Below are 14,208 nucleotides of genomic sequence, written 5' to 3' on the forward strand. Positions count from 1 at the left end.
CAGAGGCGTGGCGAGCAGTACCTGATGGGGAAATACACAATTATAACAAAGTAAAAGACATTTTGTTGGCCAGATATGCTGTAACCCCTGAGGCATACCGGAAAAAGTTTCGGGAACTGCGGAAGACAGGGAGAGATTCCCATACTGAATGGGCTTCTCAGCTACGCAGGGCAGCCCGTAATTGAATGCAGGGATGCCAAGCAACTACCCTGGAGGATTCTTTACAGCTCATGCTATTGGATTAATTCTTTGATCATACTGCAGACGATATAAAAGATTGGGTAAAAGCCTAAAACTGTGGAGGAAGCCGCCAGACTAGCGGATGAATACCAGGACAACAGGAGGAGAGAACAGGGGGTGAGCAGACCAACTTTTAAGCCCACCTACCCGGCTCCAGCAACCTCTGCACCCCTAGATCCTCCGTAAGCAACACACCACCAAGCCCAGCAGTAACACCTCGACCCCCTGCAGTGTGCCATTATTGTAAGCAACCTGGACATTACAAAAACCAGTGCCCTCGTTTGAACCGGGGAAGCTGGGAAAGGAAACCATCACAACAACCCATGGCAGCCGCTCATTGGGTGCAGCAGGAAAGAACGACCTACGTCCCTAACTAAGAAGAGCAGTGTAGTGCTTTACACGAGGTCAATCCAGTGCAAGCTGGGGGCGACAACCGGGACCACCACCGCCAATGGATTACAGTGGATGGCGTGGGGTCCCGAGCTCTGAGAGACTCTGGGGCTACTCTAACTGTGGTACAACCCCACACGATCAAGGCTCAAACTCGCACCGGGCGCACAGTCGCCATAAGGGTGGCTGGGGGTGCCATACACAAACTACCTACAGCTAACGTCCTTGTCGACTGGACTTCTGGGTCCAAACAGTTGGAGGTCGGCATTATGCAGGAACTGCCAGCCGAGGTCTTATTGGGGAATGACGTTGGCTGTTTAACCTCCCAACTAGCACGGGACACCATTTGATTTGGAGTAAAGTCTTACACATTTTTTAACTCCTAAATTAGGTTTACATGAATCTTTCCTAAAAATTATTCATTGATGGTACCTCACTCCCCACAGAATAAAAAAAAAAATCAAGCTTAATTACTCAGATGTATGTTGGCCTTAGGCACACTTTACTATATGTGGTGGGAATGTCAAAGTCTTAATCAAATATAGTGCATTTTCTCAAAACTTTAAAGATTAGTGAACTATTGCCTCAAACTTTTTTTATTCCATTTGGACTTCCCAATATGCAATTACGAATAAAAGGGATTTTTTAATTCATATTTTGATGGCTGTAAAATTAACTAAGGCAAGGAATTGGAAGCAGCCTATGGCCCCTACATGATTAGAAATAACCAGTTAGATCGCGTACCAGGGCAAAATGGAAAAAGGGTTTTACAGGGAGTCAGAACGGGACCGCTCTACATAGGGAGATATGGTCAAATTGGAACAAAATAAATATATTAAACATTAACTTTACAATGTAGGCTGTTTGGTTTCCTTCTTGACCAGGAAAGGACTGATCAGATCCGAGTGTTAAGGAATTTTTAATCTTTTTAGAAACTCCCCCTCCCTCCCCCAAGCGTAAGCCTTAGAGTATATAAATACAGATCCATAAAGAATGACCGGTTTTGAATTAATGGACGAATGAGTATTATAGCCGTTATAATATAAGATTTTAGTTACTGATCAAACGGTTGCAGGAAGTTGTATAGTTGCACCATATTTGTGTGTTTTAGTAATAGCTAAAATAAGAATTGGTCAGAACAAAAATCACAAAAAGAATAAGAAACAATAGTTTTTGGATTAAGAAATAGAAAAAACTGAATCAGGGAAAACTCTACAATCTACTAAGATATCTACGGTATATGTGTAAATACAAAGTAGGTTTATTTATAAACTATGTATATAGATAATGTGATCATATATTGGTTTGTTCCTCTTACTGCTGGGCTGCTCAGGAGGAGACGAGTGGTGGTGAATATATTAACACAGAACATGCCTTCAAATAACGATGTTCTTGTGGCCAGGAGTTTTCTCATGAAGATCTTGAGAAGTTCTATGAGGTACAGTAATAGTAATTCTGTCATGTGATCATGGTGGAGTAATTGTACCTGTATTGTGTAGAAGAATCGTAGAACTTCCTTGTTCCCTATGTGTTGCCATTGTTTACTCGTCGTGACTCCAGATGCTGCAGTAGACATGCTTGTAATCCGCCATTTGAATCCACACTCTGTTGTAGCTGACTATATGTTAAATTCTCCTGTCCGTGGTCCCTTGTTTATTGGTGAAATAATTATCCGCCGTGCTTTGTGATTTTGTCTGCTTTGAGTGGTTTTATGTGCCGTGCAAATAGAACAGAAATTTCAGAATTGCATTTTTAACTTCATTGTGCTAGTGGTTATTCCAATGTCAAAAAAATATAAAATGTGGTACAGTAATTTTAAGATTTCATGATGCAAACTGGCTGTGAATAAACAGTAATGTAAACGTTCCTCCAGCTGATCAGAATTTGGCGGTAGCAAAATGGTTCTGATTTTAAGTATACTACTGTCTGGGAAATAATCAGCCTAAAAAAATCTGTTTTTAAATTACAACATTTATAGCTGGAAAGGTGCAATTGATTACAATTACAGAATTATTTTGTTTCTGTTACTTCCCCAAACTGACAAAGCACACAATTTAACTTGATCTCAATTAAGTTGTCTGGGTGCAGTGGCCTTTTAGTTTTGACACTTCACTGTAAGACATTGCCATTTAGTAGATATGGCAATGTTTTGCTGTAGACTTAAACACACTTCTACTGGCTGTCTTCCTGATGGCCACTTTAGGCGCTTCCCAAGTCAATCATCTGTTCTCAATTAACATGCTTTCCCCTTCAGGGGGACAACAGATATATTGTTTGCACAGAATTGACATTAAGCAACACTAAGCAAAGTCCCAGGCTGCTAAAGTCACATGTTCCATTGGTGTAACTAGCTCCCAGCACACAAGTGCAAACCGGGCCGATGATGTGAGGAGAAAAACAAAAAAACAAAGAGGAGGCAGCCTGAGAGGGAATGGGAGCTGCAAGGAGTGGCCATGACCATTCGCTTTATGAGCTAAGGCCACTGGGATACATGGCATCATATCCCGGTGGCCTTGTCCTGTGGAGAAAGATGGGCAGCTTCAAATGGGCAGCAACACTCTATGGGTCCTCTCAGGGCTGCCATCAGAAATTTTAGGGCCCCTGACACAGCTCAAGATCTGGGCCTTCTGGGCCAGCCCCGAGTCTGCCCACAAGGATGAAGTGTGTGTTTGTGTGTGTATAGTGGATGTAGAATGCGTGTCATGGATGCAGTGTGTATAGTGGATGTAGAATGAGTGTCATGGATGCAGTGTGTATAGTGGATGTAGAATGAGTGTCATGGATGCAGTGTGTATAGTGGATGCAGATTGTACGTTTTGTGTAATGTATGTAATGTTTGTATGCATGCATTAGATGCAGAGTGTGTGTGTATAGTAAATGCAGAGTGTGTGTTTTTGTAGTGTGTGTTAAGTGAATGGAGAGTGTTTTTGTAGTGGATGTAGTGTGTGTACAGTGAATGCAGTGTGTGTTTTTGTAGTGGATGTAGTGTGCATAGTGCATGTAGTGTGTTTGTAGTGAGTGCAAAGTGTGTATAGTGCATGTAGTGTTATTGTGGTGAATGCAATATGGGTATAGTGAATGTAGTGCGTTTGCAGTGAGTGCAAAGTATGTATAGTGATTGTAGTGAATGCAAAATGATTGTAGTGAATGCACAATGTGTATGGTGAATGTAGTGTGATTGTGGTGTATGTGAATGTAGTGTGATTGTGGTGAATGCAGAGTGTGCACTCACTACAAACACTGCATTCACTATACAAAGTGTTTAGTAAATGTATTGTGTTTGTAGTGAATGTAGTGTGTGTAGTGCAGTGTGTTTAGTGAGTTTAGTGAATGTAGTGTGTGTGTGTGTGTAGTGCAGAGTGTGTTTAGTGAATGCAGTGCATAGTGTGTTTAGTGAATGTAGTGTGAGTGTAGTGTGTCTGTGTGTAGTGTGTGTTTAGTGAATGTAGTATGTAGTGTGTGTGTGTGTGTGTGTGTGTGCTTGTAAGGATGCAGTGTTTGTGTAAAGTAGGGGGGAGGGGAGTATTTAAAAAATATATATATATTTGTGTATAATTAAAATTTACATTTTATTCCCCCCTCCCTTGTTCTTACCTTGCCAGGGAGGGGGGAGATCGCATTCCCTGGTGGTCCAGTGGCATGGTGGAGGGGAGCCGGGCAGCAGCACATTGTCTTCCTTTCCAATTACTCTCTGACGAGGACAGTGTGTGCTGCTTGGCCCCCCTCTGCAATTTACAGGTAGGGGGCCCTCAGTGCACAGATATATAGCGAAATTTGCTATATAGCTGTGCACATAAGGAATGTGGGGCTCAGACTGCCAACCCGTTGTGGTTGTCATGCCCTGATGGCGGCCCTGGGTCCTCTGATAAGAAACAGAGTGTGTGCCAGTGAGTGTGTGTTTGGGTTTGTGTGTATATCAGCCAGTAACTGTGTTTGTGTGTCAGCAAGTATGTGTAAGTCAGTGTGTTTGTATATGCTGATGTATGAGCCAGTGTGTGTGTGTGTGTGTGTGTGTGTGTATAGATTAGCAAAAACTATAGTATATATATAATACAAGCTACAGAGAGGAGTAAAATAATCAGGAGGTTAGAGACAAACCGGGGCAAAAGAGATAAGATACATTAAATTGGGAAAGACATTCAGAAGGGGGATAAAAGACGCAAGGGGTTAAGAGGCCACAAAAGGTGGGATAAAGACTTAAAAGGCATCAAACAAATGACAAACCGAAAACAGTATTCAAAAAGGGAAAGAGGAACTAAACAGTGACAAGATGCACAAAAGGGGCAAAAGGATTGGTAAAATGGGGTGTTAATATATACATGGGTGACACATTTTTGGGGCGGCAAAATTAATTTTCGCCTTTGTAGACAAAACTCCTTGCACCTGCCCTGAGTGCAAATATCAGAGTTCAGAAATGCTGCACATACAGATTCCTAGCACCATAACCACTTCTAAAAGCAGAAGTCGTCATGGTTGTTGGGAGTAATTCTTTAAACTTGCCTCTTGCCCCACCAGCCATGCCATGTGTTTGGACATTTCTACTAAACCATGAACAGCCACTGGCAGCTCACTATAATAAGAAATTAGCAACGGGGCAGCTATTTTTATTCTGGAGATTTATAAAAAAAAAAAAAAAAGTTCACCCTTTAATCCTGCTTTGCCTACTGGGAACTAAAATGTTAAGTTTATAGTCTTCAAAATACTTATCCAGCTGCTAAAATGAATTTCCTCCAAGTTTTAACCTCAGAATTCTGAGTCAGAAATCCCAAAGTTTAAATCTAATGTTTTAAGGGAGGCTATATTCCAAAAATAAGTAAATAAATCATTTCTGTCTTTACTTAAAATGACCTGTCTTTTGCTTCTTCTGCTGATCTTTTAAGATGTATTGCTGTTCTACATCAGTACCCTATATATATATATATTTTTTTAATAAAAACTCCAGCTAACCCCAGTTTCTGTTAATGCTGTGCGGGCCAACCCCAGCGGCCAAGCATTTCCTCAAGAACAGGTTTGAGGAGGTTAACCTAATTTTAATTGTCAGGCATATCACAGCTGTTATGATTGAAAATTTACTTTTAGAACCTTTTAGAGGTTATAGTAAAAATACTACTTCAAAATGTTGTATACTGTGATCTTTGGGCATAATTTAAAATCTTTGTACCCCTTTTTAAAACATAGTAGTAACCAAGAAGGAGGAAGGTTATGTTATAGCTTAGGGTAGATTTTTATGCATGTCTGAGACAAAGTACAAAACTGGTTGCAACATGTGTTGGTTAATAGAATTACATAGTTCTAACCCAGTCCATTTTAAGTGCCTGATTTTACTTGTAGCATTATAAAATGAGTTTTAAATAACTCTTGTAGCATCTCTTCCTATATTGGAATCTTAATTTACTTTAGTTTGTTGATCTCACGATTGTTATGGCCCAGGTAGCCAACCGTTAAGTTGTAGGAAACATAAGGACTGATAACTAATCGGTATTCTGATTTTGAAAACCTGTCCTGCCTCTTCTGGTGTCCTCCTTCTGGGGTACCAGAGAAAAGTCTTCAGGCTATCGATTTGCTACAGCTGATGGGAGGCAGGCCTCTTCTCACCTCTAGTATTTCACGAGAGCAAGATCTATGGAGAATCCCTGAGTTTTGCAAGATCTTCCATAGACTTTTTATTATCTCATTAGTGGTGCAACCTATTGCAGCTTTATCTGTCAAGAGCTAAAGATGCACCAATCTGTAAGATGGTAGCACTGTGAGGGGAGAGTTTAAAAAATATCTCCCTTTCTCCTCCCCCCCTACCTCCACCATACAAACAGACTTGTATCCTACAGGGATCTTTAGTAAAAGTACAAATATCTCTCCATTCACAATGCAGGTTGTATTAATATTCTGTTAAATACTTCCAAGTTCCACAGAAAATGTAGACTTTTCAGGTATGTTTTCCCACTAGTTCTCACTTAAAATTATTTGTAAATATCGAATACATGTTTAAGTTATGCGTTTCATATCCATACATATTTCAATCCGCTTGTATAACATTTTTTAAATAGGTCATTTTTATCTTCTCCAGGAGAAATGATGTTGCTTGCAGGCCTCATTCTTGGCATTCAGCAAAGTTCCTGGAAGGTCCAATGGAGATTCCAACTTCACAGCTTTCTAAGACCAATGCGGTTTCTTGGAATTCCAGATACAACTCCAGGTAAAATATATTTCCAGCAGAAAGGCCAATCTTATGGGTATCTTACTACCCGATAAAATAAACTAAGATGGGTAATTTTGGCCCTCTCTTTAATGAAGGCTATTTTATTTATTGATAATTATTTCTTTATTTATAATATTAATTGCCCCCTGGAAGGCATCAACCCTAGCGGGTCTTGCTTACCGTGTTTTCTGTTTCTTGTTCATATTTTTATGGTTATTTTCCCTCTTTACCAGACAGTCATAAGAATGGTTTGAAAGTTAACATATTACCTTTTATTATGATCTAAATAGGTTTTATTTTGTTGAATATGTGGGATGGTGATGTACATTCTAACTTAAGAACTTAGAACACGCATTTTAATCAGCTTATGTTGTTTTGCCCTATGCTTTAATTTGCATGTAAGTTGGCAAGGTGTTTGGACTGTCCTTCTAATTATTAAACATGTTAATGTAACTAACCTGGTTTAGTTGGCAGTGGTTAGTTGATTTGCCTACAATTACATTTCCACATGAGGAAACCCATAGTTTGTGTTTTCTTCTCATAAATAGAAACATAGAAACATAGAATGTGACGGCAGATAAGAACCATTCGGCCCATCTAGTCTGCCCAGTTTTCTAAATACTTTCATTAGTCCCTGGCCTTATCTTATAGTTAGGATAGCCTTATAGAAGTGCAAAAATCTATATTTTGTAACCGCTGCTGGTTGCCCTATTTACTACTGTAACGTCTTAATGCGTAGACTTTAGCAGGGCTCACCATACAGAAATCTTAGCTATAATATTATATAGTTAGTAGGAGTTCCTCTATTACATTCTCAATTATTTATATATTTTAAATAAAGATAGGGATTGTCTTGGAAGCAATAAAGTTTTGTCTTTTAAAATATTTTATTAAATAAAATTATAAATATATCCATGACAATAATTTGTAGCACAGTTTATAAGATTATATTATAAGAAGTATATGCTTTCAATGTCAATAAACTAGAATAACATACCCTTTTGAACAAGTCAACCTCTGTCATGATACAATAAAGCAGCGTCTTTGCATCCAAAATTCTCTTCTCTGTGCTTTTAATATTAATAAGTACACATATTTATACCTTCGATTTTTAATTCGGTCATGTCAGGATGGGCAAAGATACAAGATCATGACTTGCTCTGTTTACATGGGAACATCTTAACCTCCCTGGCGATCTGAGTATGTCCGTTTTTTTTAATGTTAAAGCGGTAAATTGTTTTTACAATGTATTGTATGTATTCTTTTTACACCAGGGTCTCGTATGGTCAAGGTAAGTGATACTACAGTGTAATCCCGAGCCACAGGTACTGAAAATGTAACCACGAGCCACGCTCGGGATTACCACCAGGGAGGTTAATCAGTCTATTGTCATGACCTAGACATCTTATCCATGCTTAGATTAAAATTTAAGTGTACATGACATGTGAAATTCTTTGACTTGTTCTTACATTAGCCTAGGACATTATATGAAAAACAATATTCCCCATTTCTAACAAATTGGCAGTTTGCTAAATTTCTTAAAGACAAAGTACACAGTTTAAGAAACACAACTTTTCATTCTCAAAACTTGTAATATTTGCATATGCCCATAACAATAATAAAATAAAATACTAATTTCTGTCGAAATTTATGAAGAGTCTGGGAACATATGTGTTTACTGTTTGTTTGTTTTTTGTTTTTAAAATGAGAGCCATGCACTTTTGTCTTCTCTACTCTATTATGTCAATTGGAACTCAGACTGCAACATTCATGTGAACCTATCTCAGCTGATTCTGGGTTTTTTCCAACTCTGATAATTATGCCAACGTTTTTGATTTCGGTTGACAATTTGTTTAGTAAAAAAAAATCTTGTTTGTTCTCATAAAGCTATCACAACCCTAGATAATACTGCTTTCGTAATCTGAGCCTAAACATAATCCTATTCCATGGATAGTAATATTAATGTTTATGATCTATAGCAATGTGAATTAGGTCACATAATTAAATTCCTTTTGCTCATAGCTTTTTATAGCTATTGGCATGTATAGAAGAAAATGTACAGTATAGTATATGATCACAATAAAGCTTGAGTCTCACCCAAGGCCCCGATTTAACGTGGTTGGATAAGCTTTGCAAATAATTTAATATTTATACTTGTTTAATTATTTAAAAAAAAATTTAAAAAAATATATATAATTTATTTATTTATAAAATATTTTACCTGGAAGGATACATTACAATTTATCTCGTTTTCAAGTATGTCCTGGGTCCACAAAACATAAAATTATATATATAGTTTTAAGTTTATTCAAATATATTAAATGGAGGTCTAGATAAGAACCATATTGGCACTTAATTCCTCTCCTAAATGTTAATGCTTATGAAATGTATATGTTTTTAATACATAAGAGTAAAATAATTATTATGTATGCTTTCACAGTGGTTCATCTCAAGATCTGTGGAACCAAACAAACTTGCAAAGGAACTCTGGGCATTTCAGCTCTGTGGGGAGCATGGACAGTATTGACCAGCCTTATCAGTTCGGAAGACTTTCCTCCGCTAAATCTAATAACAGCATAGATCAATTGGGAAACCAAAGTAAGAGAGATTCCGCATACGGCTCATTTTCTACAAGCTTCATGAATACCGACCAAGCCTTATCTAAAACTGGTTGTACTTCAACTGAAAATATTTTGTATAAAATTAACGAGTGGGACAATACAAAACAAGATTATGGCAAAACCGAGCCTTTCTTGACTGAAACTAGAGGACATGAAGATAAGCAAGGGTACCCGTCTCCTTCCAGTCCTTATGAATACAACAAACCTAAGCGGACAGATGATTTGGCAGATGGTAGACATTCTAGCAGGTCAAACTTTGGTCCTGTTTGGTATGTTCCAGATACTAAAAAAACAAGTTCTTCACCACCTCCTCCTCTTCCACCTGTCCGCAGGGACAGCTATGCAGCAACAAAAACTCACGAGAAGCCTTCTGCACCTGCACAATCGGATATGGCATGCACACAGCACTTTAATGTTGCAAGTAGGTCTCACCAAAGACCAGACAGAAACTCTGAAATCCCAGATTACCAACAAAGGCTTGTTAGAGTAGCTGACAGGACTTTGGCAGATATGAGGAGAATAAGTAATTCTTCTTATAATGACAGTATGGACCAATATGCATCTTCCTATAATGACAAATACCACAGTAACATGCCCAATGCCAGAAGATTGCAATCTTTGTCCACCAATGATGTTCGGTTTGCACAGCCAACTTACAGTTATCACCAGCGGCAGCATAGTGATGAAAGCACCTTATTTCCAAATGCAAGATCCTCAACATCTCATAAATCACACCAGCAGCAAATGACTTATTACACTGGTTCTCATGAGTCTGATGCTGATGCAGCTCAGATTTATAATCCACATCCAGTGAGAATCTCCAGTTCTTCCACAAGCAACAATGAAGGGAAACCGAAGGTGGACTGCAATGGACAGAATCGTCTAAACTATCTGAGCACAAAGCAGCCACTTCAAGGAACTATAATGCAGCATCATTATAAAGAAGAATATGATAAGCAAGAAACAAGTTTTGGTAGAATTTCTGCTCTTCAAGAAAATGCTGCCACATATACTCAAGTGACCAGTCACTGTCTACCTCAGCAAAGCAGTGAGCCTTCACCAGAAAACTGTGAAACACTTAACCTGAAAATAACTGAGAAAAATGATGACCATTTCAGTAATAATGATAGATTCCCTCACAAGAAAAATTCTGAATATCATGAAGACCCATATAACAGATTTTCACAAGCGGAGAATACAGACAAAAATGCCTTGAATAAAAAGTGCAGATCTTATCAGAAAGATTACAGTTGGGTTGAAGAAGAAGGTGCAAAGATAAGCCCTCAGGTTACACCTATGCTGCATTCCTTAACTCAGGAAGGAAGGAATCGTTCTGATACTTTCCCAGAAATTGAAAATGAGAAGCAACCTTTCTCAGACGCAGGAAAACAGTCTCGTAGGAGTGACCGTTTTGCAACAACTCTGAGGAATGAAATTCAGCAAAGAAGAGCTCGTTTGCAAAAGAGTAAAAGCACAGTAGCCTTGACAGAGTCAAGTGAAATGGAGAATTCTGAAAGCTGGACTCAAGATTCTATGGAAAGCGTAACTCGTTCTTCAGATGGTTCTTTTTCAAGTACATACAAAAACCATCTTAAAGAAGCCCAGGCAAGGGTTTTAAGGGCTACTTCATTTCAAAGACGAGATCTTGAACCTGGCTTGGCTGACCATTCTTCAGTTTCTCCTGACCGTAAGATGCATGGATCTAATGTATCTTTGTCTGTTTTTCCACCAGATGTTTCTCCTTCTATAGACCAAATCATAACAAAGCAAAATATGGTTCCTGGCAGCTCTCAAAACATACCTCGTATTGGAGGGCGAAAAAGATTTACAGCGCAGCAAAAGCTTAGATCTTATTCTGAGCCTGAAAAAATGAATGAAGTGGGCATTAGTGAAGATAACCATCATCAAAACTCCAGTGTGCCCAAAGGAGTTGTGGGATCTTTTGCAGACCGTTGGAAATTCTTCGAAGAGACCAGCAAACCTAGTCAACCAAAAAATGCATCCAAAGTTTCTCCACGAAGTCAAGAGGAAGAAAAAAACATGTTACATCATATCAAAGACAGGGAAAATGAACCTCCAGAACCTTGGCATGACAAGAGCGCCCGAGCTGCATCAATAGGACCTGAACCCAATCAAAATAAATCTCAGACTAACCGCTTTCAGCAGCCGGTGTTCTATAAAAGTACTGATAATGTTACCACAGAACAGCCGCAAAGGTTAGGGACATTTGCAGAATACGAAGCTTCGTGGAAAGAGCAGAAGAAACCCTTAGAGAGGAAGAATTCTGGTCGATGTCATTCAGCTGACAATATTCTTGATGGTGGTCATGAGCAGATTTCAAAATCCCAGTATATTCATGAGAGGTCCCGGTCATCCCCTACAACAGATTTTTATGCACAGGTAAGCGTTGAACATCTTCTTCACTAATCAGTATTGAATTTGATATTGCCAAATGAATATTGAATACATTTAGGGTTAGTAAGCAGTAGAGATATAAAGAAAATGTGGTTAGAGTAGTATGAACTTGTAAGAATTTACAGGAACACTCGCAACTTACTGTAGTAATTATGTTGCCAGGAATGCAAAACTATGCTTTCCCATTGAAAGTAGTTACATGTTTTAAGAACAGTGTCACAACCAGGGGTTCACAGAGCACCAGTCACCTCTTCCTCTGCAGATTGGAAGCTGCAGCCAAACCTGGCTATGAAGGGCTTAGATCTCGAGTGAGAGCACTCAGCTGATACCCTCAACCAGTGAGCAGGCCATTCAATGCAGGGCTTAGCACAGGGCAGACACTTCTTCTTGCAAGAACTTCTATACTTCAGCAGAAGTGATGACTGACAAATCCCACTTGGAGGGCACAAGGCACTTCCTGGCACAATACCTGTGCTGGTCCTGGACGTGTTCATTTTAACAGATTTTTTGTAGTCCATATTTGTATTGGTTATTTTTACTTTGGTAATTTTGATATATTCTATATAATTTCAGAAATTTTGTAAATGTAGCCTTCATCAGTGCTATGCACACCCTTACCAAATCAAAATAGCCCATTATATTCATCAATTTGCTGTAAGGTAAAATAAGTGATGTACTTTCTTTAAAGAAAATCTTACTATAGAATTGCGGGCTTAAACACAGCAAGGCTCCTTCCACTCCTGGAGTTAATAACATTTGATGTTGGAATTCATTCATGCACATTACTTCTCTATATTGAAAGGGACCAGAATTGTGTTTATTTAACAATGTTTTTTTATTTTTTATTTTATTATTCCTGCACTAGTGATTACATATTCATATAAATTATACAGAGGCATAAACATGTATGTACCTATATGTGACTATTTTAAAATGTAATGAAAACAGAGAGCTACCTGACAGTATTGCTGCTTTATGCAGGGTACCAACTGCCTTCAGCCGGACACTTGATGGAGTGAAAAGGAATCCGTTTTTTTTTTTTTTACATGGGGAGAACAGAGCCTTGTATATGCCTTAAAGAGAGTGCTTGACTTAAAGGAGCACTACAGTGTCAGGAACACAAAGATGTTTTTCTGACACCATAGATCTAAAACCACTGTTTAGGTGGTCGGCCTCCCTTACCTTGAGTTAGAAAGGTGATTTACTCACCTTTCTTCAACGTGGAGTGGAGCTCCTCACATCTGGCCCCACCCCTGATCTGCCTCCTTGGCTGACATAATTGATGTTTGCAGCCAAGCGCAATGATTTCCTATAGGAAAGCATTGGATTGGCTGAGATTATTAATTCTGATGATCTCGGTAAAGGGGGTGGGTGTGGCACCAAATACCACCCCGGCCAATCAGCATCTCCTCATAGAGATGCATTGAATCAATACATCTATATGGGGAAACGCTGAACGCCCGTGCAGGAAGCACCTCTAGTGACAGTCAGAGGTATTCCTGGGCTATAATGGAAACACAAATGTGTACATTAAAATGACTGCAGTGACTGACAATACTCATCAGAACAACAACATTAAGCTGTAGTCAGGGCCGTCTTTAACCCCTTAAGGACACATGACATGTCATGATTCCCTTTTATTCCAGAAGTTTGGTCCTTAAGGGGTTAATATCAATTGGACCCTGGGCAATCATTTTCTTGGCCCCCCTGGACCCTACCCTCCCTCAAACCACTCCTTTCCCTCAGCTCCCTGGCATGCAATCACTGCCTCCACTCCAACCTGGTGATGGAACGAATATAGAGAGGGCCTGGGGCAAGAATTTCTTTTGGGTCTCCCCTCTAGCGCAAGAGTGGAGAAAAGATAGATACCCATCAGTCATACAACTGCCACAACACTATGCCAGATGGGGGATCTACCATTTGGCCATTCTTGTAGGGTTGTATTTGTGAGTAGTGTTTGTGAATTTGAATGTAAGCATGTTTTTGTATAGAGTATGTGTGTGCATGTAGGGGTGTATTTGTATGCACTGTTACCATTGGAATGCACTGGTGTACTTGTGTGTAGTGTTTGCGTTTTAATACAGGGGTGTGTGTTTGTATGTAGTGTTGGTTTTTGAATGCAGGTGTGTTTTGTGTGTAGAGTTGATGTTTGTATATAATCTTTGCGTTTTAATAAAGGGGTGTGTTTGTAACGTTTGTAATTGCACGCAGGGGTGTGTTTGTATGTAACATTTGTAATTGCATGCAGGGGTGTGTTTGTATGTAGTCTTGACTTTTAAACGCAGATGTACATTTGTGTGTAGTATTAGTGTGAGTGGAGGATGTGTTTGTATATAATTTTGGAGT

The 14,208-nt window shown here is 39.1% G+C and overlaps 1 protein-coding gene across 2 annotated transcripts in view; it reads left to right on the forward strand.

Moving 5' to 3' along the window:
* SHROOM2 (shroom family member 2) overlaps positions 1 to 14,208 on the forward strand; it is a 207,180-nt gene that overhangs the window by 114,283 nt on the left and 78,689 nt on the right. The window contains exons 1-3 of one of the 2 annotated variants that reach the window (XM_063450081.1): positions 2,048 to 2,068; positions 6,695 to 6,823; positions 9,267 to 11,847. In XM_063450081.1, coding sequence (XP_063306151.1) covers positions 2,064 to 2,068; positions 6,695 to 6,823; positions 9,267 to 11,847 — 2,715 coding nt within the window. In that variant the 5' untranslated portion in view covers positions 2,048 to 2,063. Of the gene's footprint in view, positions 1 to 2,047; positions 2,069 to 6,694; positions 6,824 to 9,266; positions 11,848 to 14,208 lie in introns of those variants that run through there. The other variant, XM_063450082.1, reaches the window with a different exon arrangement.

This window comes from Pelobates fuscus, chromosome 1 (assembly GCF_036172605.1).
Source record: "Pelobates fuscus isolate aPelFus1 chromosome 1, aPelFus1.pri, whole genome shotgun sequence".
NCBI lineage: Eukaryota > Metazoa > Chordata > Amphibia > Anura > Pelobatidae > Pelobates > Pelobates fuscus.